We start from the raw sequence: 17,927 nt of genomic DNA, 5'->3' as shown, positions 1-17,927 counted from the left end.
CTCAGCATCAACACATATTGTGTTATAAGCTGTATCTGTTATGTGGACTATGATTTTGCAGCTGCAATAGCTGGCTCGGACCATCAGATCACCGGCCGGATCCAAATGGGGCATCAGTATCATTTCCATATGGAGACACAGGTGAGAAGCTGTTTGCATATAATCCATACGGATGATACAGTGCCTGCACCTTTTGTTCTGGACTACTGGTGCAGCCAGGTATGCTTAATACTTAGACAATAGTAGACGGCAGGGGTTGTCTCAAGACATCAACTTAGTGGAGAAAGTCCTTGACATGTCTGGTAGAGTGTATTTACATACAATATAACCAAAAATTCGCCTCTCTGCCATCAAAACACAATACCAACAACAAAATGTATATTATCCAATACAAATGTACATTTGTGATTTAGAGTCCTATTATCGAAGGTACGGTCGCGGAAGTAGTTGTCACTGGCTGCAAGGTGTCTCAGATTGTCCATGGTGGCAAATATGATCATTTAGTTGTCAGCGTGGAGAATGAAGTTGACACCTTCAGATGTATGTGATTTAGTTTACTGAGAGAACACACTTCAAGTTATTAATGTCAGATTCGTCACCTTTCCCGAGTGGACAAACCGCTTGTATTGTGGTCCTCTGTCATTTGTGGTAGTTCATATGGGCTCCCTGAAACCATAAGGCCTTCTTTCAGAATCTGTAGTATTCAGGGGTAATTATAGAGTGAACCATGATACCATTCGGCTGATAGATTTATAATGATACCACTAGCTTCCTTTTGGGGGAAACATTTAGAGACAAGTAATCAGTGAAAATAGTCCATCGTTGTTTCAAATAGAAAATCATTTTGGTCAGTTTACAGACATTTTACCACCAGATGGTATATTTCATATATGTTTCAAGTCAATCCATGCTCTTACCCCAGTTTATCATGTCAGATGAATACAATGATATATCAATTTTCAGCGCTATTTCCAGTGTGCTAAACCTTATGTTTTGATTAACAGAATGTTTTTGCCGAAAACATCCAAAATAATTATATCAAAAACGTATGGTCATAGGTTTAACAAAGGTACGAAAAATGTGCTGTTTGGCGTTATCTTTTGTGTGTCAAAGAGTTCTCTGTCCATGTTTGGTTAATACGGATATTTAACTCTTTTTTTTCATAAATTGCATTTTTCTTTAAACTCTTAAGTATTCAACAGCTTGAATAGATGATAGTTATCTTTATTTCACAGGTGAGCATCTGCTACCCAGCAGAGGACGGGGTGGGCGTGAGTCTTCTCTCGTCAACACAGTGGTCGGATATGGAACAAATTGTCGTAGCCAAGCTCCTCAACATCCCTGAGAGCCGGTAAATGTTTGTTAAAGGACAACATTCATGAATACACATGTGTTGTAAACAGTGCATAATGAATTTCGAATAAGGGTAAAACATCACAACAAATGTAACAAAATGTTTTATCAAATCAAATGTACATTGTATGAAAATGACACATAACATCTATTAACTGTTTTATAACGTCAGTTATATGATTACGGCTGATTACTATCGAAAACAACAATTAACTGTTTCATGCTGAAACGATATGTCTGTTGTGTGAAATAAAACGAGTTTGAAACTGGATCAAGGCGTTCAAAACACATTAGTAAAAGTAGTGATATTCCAGGCCCTCTATCTCCTTGAATAAAAAAGCGTTGCATGCTTCTAAAATGAAGGTGTATAGGTACCATTGTTTTCTCACTGGAACCGAATGCGAACGTATATAAACACTTTAGGATTTGTACGGAAGCCTTTTAAGGCCAGGTGCTTTTTTGGTTTTTTTCGATACTATCTTGAAATTTCAAGATACTTAGTCGAAATTTCAAGAAACTAAGTTGAAATGTCAAGAAACTAAGTTGAAATTTCAAGATACTATACTTCTATTTCAAGAAGTTGAAATTTTAAGATACAGAAGTTGAAATTTCAAGATACTAAGTTGAAATTTCAAGATACTTTCTTGGAATACAAGATACTATCTTGGAATACAAGATACTATTTTGAAATTTCAACTTAGTATCTTGACATTTTAACTTAGTATCTTGAAATTTCAAGATAGTATCTTGACATATCAACTTAGTATCTTGAAATTTCAACTTAGGATCGAATTATTTTTTTTTAAATGGCCCTAAAATGCTTCCGTAGATTTGACAGCCGTCGGTTGGGGAATACGTACACTGCCGTCATGGGAAAGTCGGTCAACTGCAGCGGAATAACTTCGGCTGTTTCCACCAAAAGCCGTTCGTAGGCAAAAGACAACACCTTATCCGGAAAGAACATCTTGTGAGAAATAGCGACGATAAAGAAATAAGCGACAAGCGAAGAGATTTCTTTTGGTTAGTCTGACTTGAAGTCTTGACAATAAAGCATACAATCCACTGTGTAACCAGTGTTCATATGCATCACAATGTGTTATCTTAAGTGGAATAAGTGCTTTCTGGTATCAGTTATCGCAAATAAATGGGCAGCAGTCATGTATGGTCTCCAAATACTCTGAAGATGTCTGACATATTTTTTTGGACAAATACTAGATCTAGCTCTAAGACGTAAACAGTGAGTGAAATTATGGTAATTTATCTAGCTCTATTACCGATTAGCTCACCCAACTCCCATCAAAATACACCTATAATGCATACAAAATACATTCTGGCTGAAAATGAATAATCTGTATCGAAGGGGAATCATAATTGTCATTGAAAGCGCATTAACTTCTTAGTTATAATTACATTCCCTGGAAACAAGCGTTGGTTAAAACACTTCCACGTTTCTCTTCTCCGCCATGTCAGTCATGTTTCGGGCCCTGGCGACAGTAAGTGTTGTTGTAGTTCGGCGAAATGCGGAATTTACCGGATATGACCGAATGTGTTCGTTTGCCGATGCTTTCGGTTCCAATAGCGGCTGTGTAGTGGTCCCATGCGAAGCGCTATTACGATAGTTACTGCATTTATATCGCATTTAAAACAGTTATTTCGCACAAGGTAGCCATACACACGTTATTGCTTACATTCATTCTGATGATGCTTCTCTTTATTCAAATAGATAGGAGGGCTTGTATTCTAAAAACGCTCGACAATTTGTGGGTTGTAATAGTTTTAAAACACCACACGATCGTTGTCCGAATCGTGGCCATACTTGCTTGAGTAATGCTAACAGGGAGTTAACACCTGTCGCAATTTATGCATCCCTTATTAACTAACTGTCGTCAAATAAACTTTCAACTATATTATACCTTCTTCGTGGGTTCTCGCAAATGAGACATATGTGCCATGGATTCTTCAATAGTAAATTAAATTTGTATCAAAGCCATCACATTATATTGAATAATCCAAGGAGGACGCACCTCCTTATTTTGGTACATGTTTCCACTTTCTTTTGTCGTGTTTCAGTGTCAACGTGACAGTCCCTCGTCTCGGGGGATCTTACGGAGCTAAAATTACCCGCGCCGCCTTACCCGCCTGTGCTGCAGCTCTCGCCACACACATCCTGAGAAGGTAGGTGACATCTGAGTCTACCTAAAATTACAATAGTTCAAAACAAAATTCTTTCTTCCAGACGATTTTCCTAAAAACAATGTCAAATATTTGCCCGATTACACATTCGAAAGATATCAAAGGAAAAGCCCAAGCAATCCAAATAAATCAACTTAAGGTAATATTATCGGCACTAATATAAGTGGAATCATGGTTTCTGTTCACTCCTTTCATGATATGAAAGGAGAGTTTTGTTGTGTAAACACTCACCCAACTGCAACTGGAACTTTGTGTGGAGTTCATTCGTGGGGTATTACTGGTATCCCTCTTGGCGGCATCCTTGCGTAGATGTGTCTCGTTTTATTCTTGACGTCGGTGTCCCAGTGACGGTGGCCTAGTGGTGGTGTCCTAGTGATGGTGTCCCAGTGTTGGTGTCCCAGATGTCCCAGTGACGGTGTCCTAATGGTGGTGCTCTAGTGATGGTGCCCTAGTTGTGGTGCCCCAGATTTCCCAGTGTTGGTGTCCCAGTGATGGTGTCCCAGTGACGGTGTCCGACTGGTGGTGCTCTAGTGATGGTGCCCTAGTTGTGGTGTCCCAGATTTCCCATTGTTGGTGTCCCAGTGACGGTGTCCGACTGGTGGTGCTCTAGTGATGGTGCCCTAGTTGTGGTGTCCCAGATTTCCAATTGTTGGTGTCCCAGTGACGATGTCCTAGTGGTGGTGCTCTTGTGATGGTGTCCTAGTGGTGGTGTGCCAGATGTCCTAGTGACGGTGTCCTGATGGTGGTGCCCAAGTGATGGTGTCCGAGTGGTGGTGTCCCAGATGTCCCAGGTGTCACAGCGCTGGTGTCTCAATGCTGGAGACCCCATTGACGTAGTGATCTGACACCAAATACAAATGTCTTCCTTCCAAACGCTGTTATGAGGTTTACATAAATACATAAATTCTTATCTCAGACCCGTCCGCCTGGCGATGAACTTCCATACCAACATGAAGACCATAGGGAAACGTTTTCCCTATTTGGCGGATTACACAGTAAGACTCCTTCTCAACTTATTTCTTGGACAGAATAATGTAAATATGCCTCTCCCATCTCCCAAATAATATGCATTATCCCAAGTTGGTATAACATATCACGATTATTACATTAGTTGGTGTAGTCAGTCTGAAGCAAGCGAATGCATTGCTCTATTATAGTCAACTTGTAATGATTTAATGTAGTAAATAATTTTGAAAAATGTCTCCTGTATCCTCATCTACTTGATGCTCATTGTGAATATATACTACTCAAAACAAGTTAAGGACTCCAGATTCTTTCATGTTACAATAGTTAATCTGTCATGCCATGTTCTTTCGAGTAGACCATATCATGGTCTCCAGTTTCCAATCTTAAAATGCGCCTGAAGCTGTTCCCAGAAATGATGTGTGCCCAAGTAGAGATTACAGCTGTATACCATCTGTCAATCAGCTGTAAATCTGTCATGTCTTCATGACACTTTGAGATTTTGAGAGATGCACACACAGAATATCATCAGATGTTTTATATATGCTACTGGAATAGTAGTATTAATATTGCCACAATGTGAGAGAGACCAATCAGAGAGCAGAACTACTGCCCCTTCATGGGCTACATGAGCCCGTATACTGTCAGTAATAATCCAAGATGGTTGCTAGTGACCTAATATGAGAGCGTATACCGTCAGTAACAGCCATCTTCGATTTTCCAAACCCCACCTCACATTTTTCACATGAACATTCTGATACAGACATTCGTTATTCGACACTGTTTCGTATGTTTCTATCATTAATTGATGGGCAATTAAGGACACTGATATGAAACAAATTACTTTTGTGACTTGATAAAAATACGCCTCGTCCAATATTTTTCGGCTAACCTAATATGACACCTTGTACGACAACTAAAGACACAATAGCTACAGTAACCACAACATGACATATATATCTGTAGCACATTCATGACTCACCTGTTTCAGGTGGGCGTCAACAATGACGGGAAACTGAATGGAATCAGGCTGACTGCGAACGCCGACTGTGGAGTGTCCCCCAATGATAATGCTTTCACAGCATTCGGCCCATGCATGGACAATGGTAATAATACAATGTGGCTTCTTACATTAATTCTTTGCATTTCAATAACTTGAATCAGAATAAATGACATATTTGAAAAAAATATTAATTCATCAAACTTCTTGAAATAACATATGGCCTGAAAACGACTGTATTCGTTGGACACATGGGCCAGTTCGGCATTCTCCCTCGTTCTATGCAAATAGAAAAAATATATATATGACATCAATATTCAATGATGTCCAGACGTTAGTGTGTGTGTGTGTGTGTGGGGGGGGGGGGGGGGGCGGGGGAGGAATTCATTATGGCTGTATGGTGTGAAAGAAAGTGACATTTAAGAGTGAGAGAAGAAGAAAGAAGGGTAACACTGGACTGACTAAGCGTTTTGATACAGCTGAAATACTGTTCAAAGTCGCGTTATAATTACACACACACATTCTAACAAAACTAACCTGCTACTATTTTACGTGTGTTGATAGGTTGGTCACCGTCTGATAATATGGCTACTGACTCTTACACAACAATACATAATCAGTGTTGGTTGTAATATTAATTGCTTGTTTTTCCAGCCTACTACTGCCCCACGTGGGATTTCAAAGGTGTTCTCTTGAAGACAAATACAGCAGTTAATACCGCTTGCCGATCACCAGGTACGATATAAAACTAGCACCAAACAAAACATTCTAAAACGGTTAAACTTTTAACTGAATAATATTAATAATTTCCTACCAGGGTCGTGCCCCGCGAACTTCATCATGGAGTCGATGATGGAACACGTCGCCAAAGTCCTGAACAAAGACCCACTGGAGTTCCGGAAACTCAACCTGTTCAACAAAGGCCAAGTGAGTAGTGGCAGACAAGCACTCTTGTGATTTATTGTGTTTGTGTTTGGAACATTGTCCCCAGGAAGCACCATACCGTAGTCGTAGATCTCACCAAAGTGGTAAACGTCTGATGCCAGAGTCATTTTTGGTCGTTTCTTCCGTAAACCCTCAAAATTTTGCGAAAAGATCATGGAAACATTTAACTCCTCCGAAGTCGCTGTCTAGATACAGTAAACTACGGTTATAACGAACTCAAATGGACCACTCATTTCAGTTCGTTAGAACCGTAGTTCGTTATAAGCATATATACACATATATACTGCAAATGGCCGGGACCAAAAATAAAGTTCGTAATATCCGTCAGTTCCTTATAAGCGTGTTCGTTATAAACGTATTGTACTGTATATATATTGTATAAAATTGCCCATCATACTATGATTGCCATTACATCTACTGATTATTGTGTGTATATTTTGAAAGTATTCAGATGCCGTGTGATACAGCCGCATTGCAACTGCAGGTTCTGTTTTCTTAAGCTGAAAGAGGAGTTAATCTTGCTCTTGTAGTTTGCAAAACGTACAAACCGTCTCCATACATTTGCACCCCATAATATCCCATGATATCCCATGACGTAGTAACTCGGTCTATTACCGGAAAACTTGCAGGATGAATGGCCATATTTTTCTGCATATTTACCTAAACAATTAATTCATTTCTGTAATCAAATGATTCCCTAGGATATCCAATAAATCGTGTGTTTTTTTGTTACCTTGTAAATTTTCAATATGAATACATCGTAAGGTCAATAATACATGCATTGACCTGTTGAAATCATATGGTTAATCATGAGCTATTTCTGCAAAAAAATATCAAACCAATATGAGTAATTATAATGGTCAGGCGTTTGTTGTCCAACCGTCTTTCTCTCTGTGTTTGGTAACTTTTAACGTTTTGACATCTCATAGCCGTAAGTCAATTGAAATTGTAACATTACATGGATGACTGCCTGCGGTCCCTTGAAAGTGCTTAAAGTGTTCTGACTGAAGCTGCAACATAAATGCAATTTCAATTTGATCAGTTATGCCTGTACCTTTGTGCAGTTTAATACTTGGTTGGATTGAACGTTTCATGAACGTTTGTCCAGGTCTTCACATTACCCCAGTACATCTAGTGCTTACGCGTAATAACCATATGAATCTGACTTCAGACAACAGCCGCTGGAATGGTTCTGAAGTACTGCAACATCAAGGATATGGTTGCTCAACTGGAGACGTCAGCCGATGTCCAGACTAGGAAACAACAGGTGGCAGCATTCAACCAGGTACAGTAATTGCTGTCTTGGAAATTCTTCAGTTGCAATCTTAGACCAGTTTACAGTAGAACAAACTATGCCTACCTGTCAGCTGATAATATGTGACCAGAAAGGTGAGGGGCTTATTTTAATTTTGCAAGTATAATGCCGGGTAATAGAAAGTACACACCTGAAAACTGGATTTGATGGAAACAGTACTTGTCTGAAACAAGTCACCAAAACATTGCAAATTTAAGGGAATACCCAAATATCAAGTACATCCCAATCGAATATTCATTTCTTGATGGTTTCATTTTTGCCGCCATCAAACATGGGTGTGTACTCTCTTTTGCTCTTCAGTTTATTTGCAAATGGAAGTACATTTGTAGTCTTTATAGGTATTCATTCAACTTCAGATAAAATAACATAGAAAGGTCGTCACCAGTACTTCATTCAACAGTGAAAGAGAAAACAAATTATGCCATGCGTGGTTTAAATTAACTTCTCTGAGTGAGTGAGTGTGGTTTTACGCCGCTTTGAGCAATAGTCCAGAAATATCACGGCGGGGGACACCAAAAATGGGTTTCACACATTGTACCCATGTCGGGAATCGAACCCAGGTATTTGCAACGCTTTAATCTAATTTAAAGTCTACCCGACCACCCCTTACTTCTCTGAATACATTTATTGGGTATGGATTCCGGGCCTTGGACGTGACTCCATAATACTTTATATTTGTACTCAGGCCAACAGATGGAAAAAGAAGGGCATTTCAGTTGTTCCACTCCGCTTTGACATCCCCTACGCCCACATCAACTACAGCGTCTACCTGACCGTCTACCACGGCGATGGCTCTGTGGCCATATCAATCGGTAGTGTGGAGAATGGACAGGGAATCAACACAAAGGTTGGTATATATACTCTCCAAAAAAAGAAACGCATAATACATTGCATTTACAATGAGTATTGTTACTTTCACCAAAAATGGTCTCAAAATTGCTGAAATACGTAATAAGATCATCTACAAATACGGATGCGAGTATTTGTTATAGGAATTTGAGCCATTCGGTTTTGAAATGTTTTTGGCTGCGTTGTTCACAAACTTTTTAAACATGTCGCCCAAATTATGGCAAACGTACAGACCCTACTTGGCTATAAAAAAGAACACATCTGTCTACAAATTTGTTGAATGGATTTGCAATTTTCAAAGAGCGTAACTATGCAACAACTGACAAAGAAAAATCACCATAGGACGAGTTCAAGCTGGAAAGTCTCAGTCATCAGAGTACAATTTCACGTCTCGTTGTACGATTTCAACATTCTGGGTCAACCAATGACCGTTCACGTTCCGGCTTACCACGAGACACTACACCCGCCCAAAATATGTACATCCGGTGCTGCATTTACGTGATAGGACTGTCACGGCCGAACACAGAGCTGCCAACGTGCCAGGACTACGAAGATATCCGCCGAGACTCTACGGAGTCTTCGCGAGGTTTGATTGAGAGCCAGTAGATCTTATTTTGGCTACGTCTTTCAACGTCATCACCGCCTTCAACGCGGTCATTGGTGTACTGATGTTCAGATCTGGAATCTGCGACATTGGAGACGATTATGTTTACTTACGAACCATTCCTGAATCATCAACCTCACATTCTTTATACATTGTTACACACATATACATCAATACGACAAATGATAATTATATCTTTCCTGTATTGTTTTTAATCTAAACAATTTAACAACTGTTGAGGACGCCATTAGATCATGATGGTAATGATTTTAATGAACGAAATAAAACAACAATTACCAACAGAGAAAACTGAGCAATAAAATTAAATCATTGTTTTTTGTTTACCTGTCATGTTTCTTAAGTGAAATCAGATCAGTATAAGATGGGTGTAGAGCGCGTGAGCTAGCCAAGATGTCAAAATCTTGGCTCACCGAGAGATCCGAGTTCGATTCGACACATGGGTGTGAATACCGACAATTTTCAAAATTCCGTCCTATTGTTCGGTATTGTTCGTCTTATGAAATAGGTACGCTTATCGTGGTGTTTGTAAGCGAATAAATATGTACGACAAGCATGTTCACCCCCTAATAGTTATTCATTACCTACCCTGACCAATTGTGCAAGGCACCAGTATTAGGGACATGTAGTGGTGTTCAAACGAACATATGTAATTTCACAAATCTTTCCAGATAGCGTTTTTTTTTTGTTTTTTTTTTGGGGGGGGGGGATAATTAATCATGTTGGTAAACTTGCCAAGACATCGGAGGACAAAGACATCATTACTCAATAGCTTTTAAGTGTATTATGAGGGTATTCCCAAGAAGAAGGGACTTTGCTCAGGTTTAGATTTTACACGTGGCTCATCCCCAGACGAAAATGACAAGAATTCTTATTGTGTGCTAGATGATGCAAGTCTGTGCCTTTGAGCTTGGTATCCCCCTGGACATCATCACCGTTAAGCCAATGACCACTTTTGTCGACACAAACTCATTTGCAACTGGAGGCAGTGTCTCCAGCGATGTGAACGCACTGGTAAGTTGTGCATGTCTTGCATTTTATTTTGACACTTCCTTTAAAATGTTCCCCATTGGAATTCCGGGTCAGAACAGGTAAAGAGACTGATAACCGGTACTGACTGGTCGACAATCAGGAATATAGGGCCAAATGAACTCATTGTGCCAGGAAGCAGAGGGCCATTGATTTGTTAAAGGTGTCAATTACCAGGGATCCCCTGGTTAACTTGATCACTACTAATGTATCTTTTAAATGATATGAAGCGTTTGGACCCGATCCTGGTTTCGAGTATTGGCGGATCCAAGGCTGTGTGCGCCTGGGATACGAACCCTCACCCCTTTTTTTCAGGCACTTAAATGTTAAATGCGCCCTCGACCAAGTATAATGTGTGCATCCTCAGCTTAGCACTTTTTTTCCAAATCCCGGATCTGCATTTGCTAATTTAAATACTAATATTGTGGACTTGACCGCAACAAATACTCATTGGTTTCGAGGATAGCAGTCAGCTTTGATCGACAATGTGTTCATCGGTGGAGCAGGATACGCTCACCCTTTCGCGATCACCTGGTATCATCACTATTTGATAGTGATTCATAAACACATGCTTATGATATATTTGAGATCGTTCATTGGTCTTGCAGAGGGTTCTTATTATTACGGAAAAGGTTTTGTCGCTTTTATTTACACCCTACTTGTTAACGTCGTATCAATGTCTTGTTAAAGGGAGTCATCCAGTGCTGTCAACAATTGAAGACCCGGATGGCTCCGGTGAAAGCCAAGATGGTCAACCCTACCTGGCAGCAGCTGGTTGCTAAGTGTTACAGCGAAAGAATGGACCTGTCAGCCAGGAGCTAGTAATGTTCATACTTGACTTGCTGTGCCATAAGGGTTGGGGGAGTAGCCCGTATTATAATTAGTAAAGCGCATTCGCCACGGGACGGAGAGGCTCAGAGCGAGTGAGTGATTTTAGCAATAGTCTAGCAATATCACGGCAAGGAACACCAGAAATGGGCTTGACACATTGTACCCATGTGGGAAATCGAACCCGGAACAGGCGTGACGAGCATAAGCTTTAACCATGAGGCTACCCCACCGCCCATGAGGGCCTGGGAGGGGTTGAGAAGCGAAGTGTGTGATACAATAGACTCCAAATCTTTGGCATCATCTGTCTATGATGGAAGCCATATTTCCTCTTTGTAAGGGGTGAGTGAGTGAGTGAGTATGGTTTTACGCCGCCTTTAGCAATATTCCAGCAATATCACGGCGGGGGACACCAGAAATGGGCTTCACACATTGTACCGATGTCGGAAATCGAACCCGGAACAGGCGTGACGAGCAAAAGCTTTAACCACGAGGCTACCCCACCGTCCCTGAGGGGCTGAGAGGGTTTGAGAAGTGAAGTGTGTGATAAAATAGACCTCAAATCTTTGGCATCATCTATCAGTGTGTTGGAAGCCATTTTTCCTTTTGTAAGGATACGTCAGGATATAATGACTTAGACTCAACGATAGAAAAATCCATATCTGGTCACTTTATTAGACCACCTTGTGTGAAGTGGGTGCGAACACCTTGCAGCCTGGATTCTCCTTGGGAAATGTATGAAAGAAGCAATTTTTTAGTTTTGTGATTAACCTGTTGGGACAGGTACTTCCAACTCTGTTGCATTAAGCATAACGACATAATCGCATGTAATGTTTTTTGAATGGTCGTGGAATGGCCGTTTGTTAATTTAATACAATACAGGATGACTGTGCTTTGTATAGAAAAATGCCCCATGCCTAAGTTGGAAAGGTTTTGTGGGTCCATGGGCAAGTAAATCATGCATGTCAATAGATTGATCGATTGGGCACGCTCATTACCTGGCTAAAAGGGAGATCTCCACAGTTTGGAGTTGATGAGGAAAATATAACACATCGTTATGAAAAAAACTTATGTATCTTAATATTCATATCTCCAGCACTGATCCAACGGGCGATAGTACTAAATACAACATCTACGGTGCAACTTGCACGGAGGTCGAGGTGGACGTTCTGACCGGGGAGAACCAGATTAACAGAGTGGACATTCTGTATGACTGTGGAGAGAGGTGAGATCAACAGAGTGGGCCTCCTGTATGACTGTGGACAGAGGTGAGATCAACAGAGTTGACCTCCTGTATGACTGTGGAGAGAGGTGAGATCAACAGAGTCGACATCCTGTATGATTGTGGTGAGAGGTGAGATCAACAGAGTGGGCTTCCTGTATGACTGTGGAGAGAGGTGAGATCAACAGAGTGGACATTCTGTATGACTGTGGAGAGAGGTGAGATCAACAGAGTGGGCCTCCTGTATGACTGTGGAAAGAGGTGAGATCAACTGAGGGAACACCTTGTATGACTGTGGAGAGAGGTGAGATCACATAGTAGACATCCTGTATGATTGAGGTGAGAGGTGAGATCAACAGGGTGGACATCCTGTATGACTGTGGAGAGAGGTGAGATCAACAGAGTTGACCTCCTGTATGGCTGTGGAGAGGGGTGAGATCATCAGAGTGGACATCCTGTATTTCTGTGGAGAGAGGTGAGATCAACAGAGTGGACATCCTGTGTGACTGTGGTAAGAGGTGCGATCAACAATGGTCATATTGTGTGAGTGTGGAGTGGGATAACATTAACACTGAGTGTACACTGTATGACTGCGGGGAGAGGTAAGAGGAAAGACAGTCCCGCTGTTATCGTATTTTGGAAATATGGCGATGGTCACAATGCACGCAACTAAATTCTATCGAACATATTTCATTTTGACAATTTAGTCAGCAGGAACACTTAGATCAATGTACATGGTATACAGGCTACTATTGTATGCAGTTTCCCTGTGAGAGTCACTTTTGAAACGTTTAAATGTATTCAGCATGAACCCTGAGATTGACATTGGACAAGCTGAGGGTGCGTTTGTGATGGGCTTGGGCTACTGGATGACCGAACAGATGATCTTTGACCGCACGACTGGCACCGCCCTGACGGATGGCACATGGGTACGTAACTTCAAGAATTAACATAACTTTTATCATATGGCATTTGTCTTTGTATAATTCGCCAGTCGTTGTACATGAGTATTTCTGCCTGTTCTGGTAATATGTTCGACTCACAGTGACTGATCGGTATATGACAGTAAGTGAATGAGTTGGGTTTACAGTATTACAGTTATAATTCGGCGTGTCAGCTTAATGTGGGAGGAAAGCCCGAAGTGATGCAGGTCTCAGATGTTTACCACTTCGGTTAAACCCACGAGCCCGGGTACGGTGCTGACAAACCTAGAAACATAATTAAGGCAAACCGGGATTCGAATCCACAGTCATAGGTTTTTGGCGTGCCCAAGGGACGCAACTCTGAACGGATATTCGCGGCGCCTAAGACGGCGGGGCCAGACTTGTCAATAATACATTGTAATCGTGTTTTAAAAACATCTAAAATGAGTTGTTTTACCACCGACTTTCTAGGACGACGGACTGTATGGACAATGAATATAAATAGTATATGTTGATGTTTTTATTATCATGCAAGTTACTGAGGCATTCTAATGAGTATTAAAATGCTTGCTTGCCGAATTCCAATACAAAAACTAGCCATGACAAGTTTGTGTCCAGTCATACATACAATTAGAATGTCTATGTTACAATAGTGTTCAAACAGTGACTAACACACTATGTTCTGCGTGCACAGGAATATAAGCCCCCACTAGGAAAGGATATCCCTATCGACTTCCGCATTCAGTTTCTGAAGAATGCTCCAAACCCACGCGGAGTCCTGAGAGCTAAAGGTAATAACAGCCACTATTTTTGAGTGATGTATATATATATGACAACCGGCTCTTCATTGTGAACTCGAGAATAGTTTGCACTTTTAATGTTTTCTGAATGTATGGTATATGTTATCTTCCAGCTGTTGGTGAGCCGCCCCTGTGTATGGCTGCATCAGCGTTGTTTGCTGTGAAACACGCCATCGAGGCTGCCAGAAAGGATATTTCACAGGACACCTTCTTTCCTCTCGGTATGACTGTTTATGTGATTTCTTATTACAGATGCATAAATCCTTAAGTTATTTAGAAAATGTACTCATTAAGAGTGGCATCAATTTCCTTGACATTTGGGACCTTATGAAGAGTTATTTTCTGCTGTATTCCTGTTCAAATGTAAAGAATTGCATAATATCATACAGTAAAGAGGACCAAGATTCAGCTTTTGAAAGTGATATATGATTGTCAGCGTGATTTTAAAGACCCCGAGTAACCAATTAAAATATATTATTCTTAAAAACGGAAGTTTTAAACTATCGATAGCAAATGTATTTCTTAATGGCGAAATTATAGATTGATGTGTCACAGATATGCAGTCGAGTTTCTACTATTAGACACAGAAGGCATAATAGTCAAATGACATGTATACATCAAACAGGAACACTGTGAAATCGGGACGAAAGAAAACCTTATCTTTGCTTTAAAGCTATTGATTGTTTGCAACAGTATTAAAAGCAGAATCAATCAGATATTCGTTTATTTCAGACGGCCCTGCAACAGTAGAGAGGATACAGACAGGATGTCAAGTTAACAACAGTCATCTGGCGTATGGGAATTAATTGCGTCTACCATGGGGCATAGATCAGACAGCCATAGGACAGATCACTGACGCTTTCAATCAACCGATGCTTCACACTTGCAAGTTCTGGCATAGGAAATGGTTTTACAACGAACCTCGATGCTAAACAGAATGAGACAATGCTTTTTTGCGATTTGTGAGATTTATGATTGGGAATATATGTTTCAAATAATGTTTCAAATGTCTTTTCAGTTCGTGATTAAAATTCATATTAAACTCTGAAATGAAGAGCCAAATAATTTTAGGTGGAAACCAAAACGCATAATTTTTTAGAACATCCAACATGTTGGTTGTTTGTATTACCTGACGTCAACTTATCTTTTTCAAATTTTGGGTGGAGCAGATTATGTTTTATTTCATAAAGTGGAAAATGGGCTTATGGACTTTTTGTGCACTGATTGATCGGAAGTTCATTTATACATCTATGAATGATACCCTGTTTTCAAATTAGTTATTGAAAAACATATTTGCACATTTTAAAATGTTTGTAATCGAACTTTTGAAATTTGTTTAATATGTAATAATACAACATTCAGAAATACGCTGTGATTTTTGTTCTGTTTTTAAAAAATAAACTAATTTGTGTCACACACGAGTACTTTGGGTTGGAAGAAGTCCACCTCACCCCGTGCTCATCGGACACACGAGTCGTATTAATAGTCAGATCCAGTGAAGCCGAATCTTGATAGCATTTGGACCTAGTTACATGTACACTCGCCACAGGATATGTGATGTATTCAGACACTATTGACACAATTTCTGTAATGCCGAGGTATGGTGTTTATTCTTAATACATTATATTTACAATCCCATTCCTAACGCCTACAAAGTCAGTAGCCAATCAACGGAGCGTAGGATCAAAACCTGTAAATTAAGGTAAAGAGGCAAGAAGAACTGCAACAGTCAGTTTGTAACGAACCGGAAGAAATATGTCCGGATGAAGGCGGCTGTTTCAAATGACGTGGTCAGTTACCGCCAGATTCAAACAATAGTTCTCTGAGAACGGGAAGAAACAGTTGGAAAAATGCAAGTTAGAAATGAAACCCAAAGACATGAAATTTGGGGAACCGAAGCGAGTGGGGAAAAAACAGATGAGCGATCCTGCACGTTTGCATGGTCTCAAAGGGTTGTTTGGACAATGAATATGTGGGAATTTCGGTAAATGTCCCTTACATGACGATACACGTGAGCAGAAAGGGAATTCCCTCGACTGTAATATTGGGATTCCCCGACGACATTCCGTAGTAATAAAAGTAGTCCGCCTCAGTGGGCCTGGCTTATTTTTTTACATTCATTGGGAAATGAATGCAATAACACGTGACCAATTCAGTTAATCAGAAGGCAGGAATTTCAATGAACACAAAGAAAATTTAATTATATATAAATTGCTGTATATATATTGCTGTATTGCTACATGTATATATGTTTATGGTAGTTTGTGCATTTTCAAAACAGTTCAAGGCCCCTGCATGTTTCCTGACTTGTGACAGTGAAACTATTTGCTTCCATGACTCACATTTTTTTCATTTTCTTATTTATTTTTATTTTATTTTTATTTTTATTTTTTTTTTTTTTTGGGGGGGGGGGGAGGGGGACGGGGACATGCCTTTATGACACCATGCAAGGTCTACAACAACAACATCTATTATTACTGTAACGCAAGTTCTTCTTTGAACGTGTGTGTGCATGTCCACTGAGGTATAATGTCACAGTTTAACAGGTTCTTTCTCTTTAATACCGAGCCTCAGGCAGGGTACAAAGAGGACAATCTTTTAACGTATTTTGCTATGATGCGACCAGGTACTGAGAAACTTCATAGTATGACAAACATGGAAACGTTATCCGGGCGGATCGAATATTCGAACGCACGATCATAGGTTGCTGGCACGCCTAAGGGAAGCAACACTGCACAGCGAATTGCCGATCCTTAGATGACTGCCCCATCCCCCCATCCTCAAAACAAGGATATGGATGTTGAATAGTATTTTGAATTGTGAATCAAGTGCACAAAAGGCCACACACACACACACACACACACACACACACACACACACACACACACACACACACACACACACAGAAGAACCACATTTAAACCATGTACACATTTCATTTCATTGGATTCATTAGATTTGTTTTGTCTGTTATGACCTTAAGTAAAAATATGAAGCAGTAGAAGACAAGAAGAAATAAACAAGGCTGAAGTCATTTCATTACACAAAATGCTTTATTTTGGTACGTATGAATATATGCAACATGCCATTTGCAGTCACCAAAGATGGAACTAAATAACTGGATAGTTCTCATCCACATGAATCATTATCATGAAGTGGTATATGATACTAGAGTAAAAGTAACACATCCGCCACCAATTATCATAGAACGAACAAATGGCAACTTCTCAGCACACTGAAACCTCTTTTCCCTGAACATTGTCTTTGCAAGTGATATAATCCATATTAATGAAGTCTGGGCACGAAGTCATGTCCTTTGAACCCGTGAAGATCCGGGGTAGAACGGATCTTCAGGATCCCATGCTTGTCGTTAAAGGCGACTAATAGCAGATCAGGTGGTCAGACTCACTGACTTGGTTGAAGCATGTCATCGTATCCCAATTGCTTGGAATGACATCAATCACTGGATTGTCTGGTCAAGACATGATTATTTACAGACAGCAGTCATATCGGCGTTGAAACAACAAACAAGCAAACCAACTCCTAAAGTCAACCGTAAGGAAGGCTAAAGTACTTCAGAGCATCAAATGTCATCATTCCAAGAATTGGAAAGTGTACTACTAGGAATGTACTACATAATTATGTACACGTCGCTGCTCAACATGATGCTCGATGATCTTCAATGCAATGACCTCTACTTGGTATTAATGTACCTCCTTTGTCACATGCTGTTACTTTTCTACTGAAGATTGTGTGAGGGACAGGTACTACCGGTAGGGCGGGACATACGTACCGTCTTCGCGAACACGTGGTATCATCACTGATTTTCAGTGGTCTATTCACATAATTTTCTTCACTACTGTGCATTTTGCCCTGAATCTGTTT

General features: G+C 40.3%; 1 protein-coding gene across 1 annotated transcript in view; it reads left to right on the top strand.

The window, feature by feature from the left end:
* The window catches only part of LOC139466938 (uncharacterized), a 33,482-nt gene extending 18,393 nt beyond the window's left edge, over window positions 1-15,089 (top strand). Inside the window, exons 20-35 of the mRNA XM_071248661.1 lie at window positions 62-141; window positions 1,236-1,351; window positions 3,424-3,528; window positions 4,463-4,541; window positions 5,501-5,615; window positions 6,164-6,244; window positions 6,327-6,436; window positions 7,626-7,739; window positions 8,455-8,616; window positions 10,126-10,254; window positions 10,960-11,090; window positions 12,194-12,322; window positions 13,125-13,248; window positions 13,937-14,033; window positions 14,156-14,263; window positions 14,775-15,089. Coding sequence (XP_071104762.1) covers window positions 62-141; window positions 1,236-1,351; window positions 3,424-3,528; window positions 4,463-4,541; window positions 5,501-5,615; window positions 6,164-6,244; window positions 6,327-6,436; window positions 7,626-7,739; window positions 8,455-8,616; window positions 10,126-10,254; window positions 10,960-11,090; window positions 12,194-12,322; window positions 13,125-13,248; window positions 13,937-14,033; window positions 14,156-14,263; window positions 14,775-14,848 — 1,754 coding nt within the window. The 3' untranslated portion in view covers window positions 14,849-15,089. The remainder of the gene's footprint in view (window positions 1-61; window positions 142-1,235; window positions 1,352-3,423; window positions 3,529-4,462; window positions 4,542-5,500; window positions 5,616-6,163; window positions 6,245-6,326; window positions 6,437-7,625; window positions 7,740-8,454; window positions 8,617-10,125; window positions 10,255-10,959; window positions 11,091-12,193; window positions 12,323-13,124; window positions 13,249-13,936; window positions 14,034-14,155; window positions 14,264-14,774) is intronic.
* The last annotated feature ends 2,838 nt before the right edge of the window (window positions 15,090-17,927 follow it).

The sequence above is a fragment of the Haliotis cracherodii genome, unplaced genomic scaffold (genome assembly GCF_022045235.1).
Source record: "Haliotis cracherodii isolate W230 unplaced genomic scaffold, xgHalCrac1.p SCAF_19, whole genome shotgun sequence".
NCBI classification, from domain to species: domain Eukaryota; kingdom Metazoa; phylum Mollusca; class Gastropoda; order Lepetellida; family Haliotidae; genus Haliotis; species Haliotis cracherodii.
Note: the sequence above shows the minus strand (reverse complement) of the source record. Positions and strands in the feature narration are given on the sequence as shown.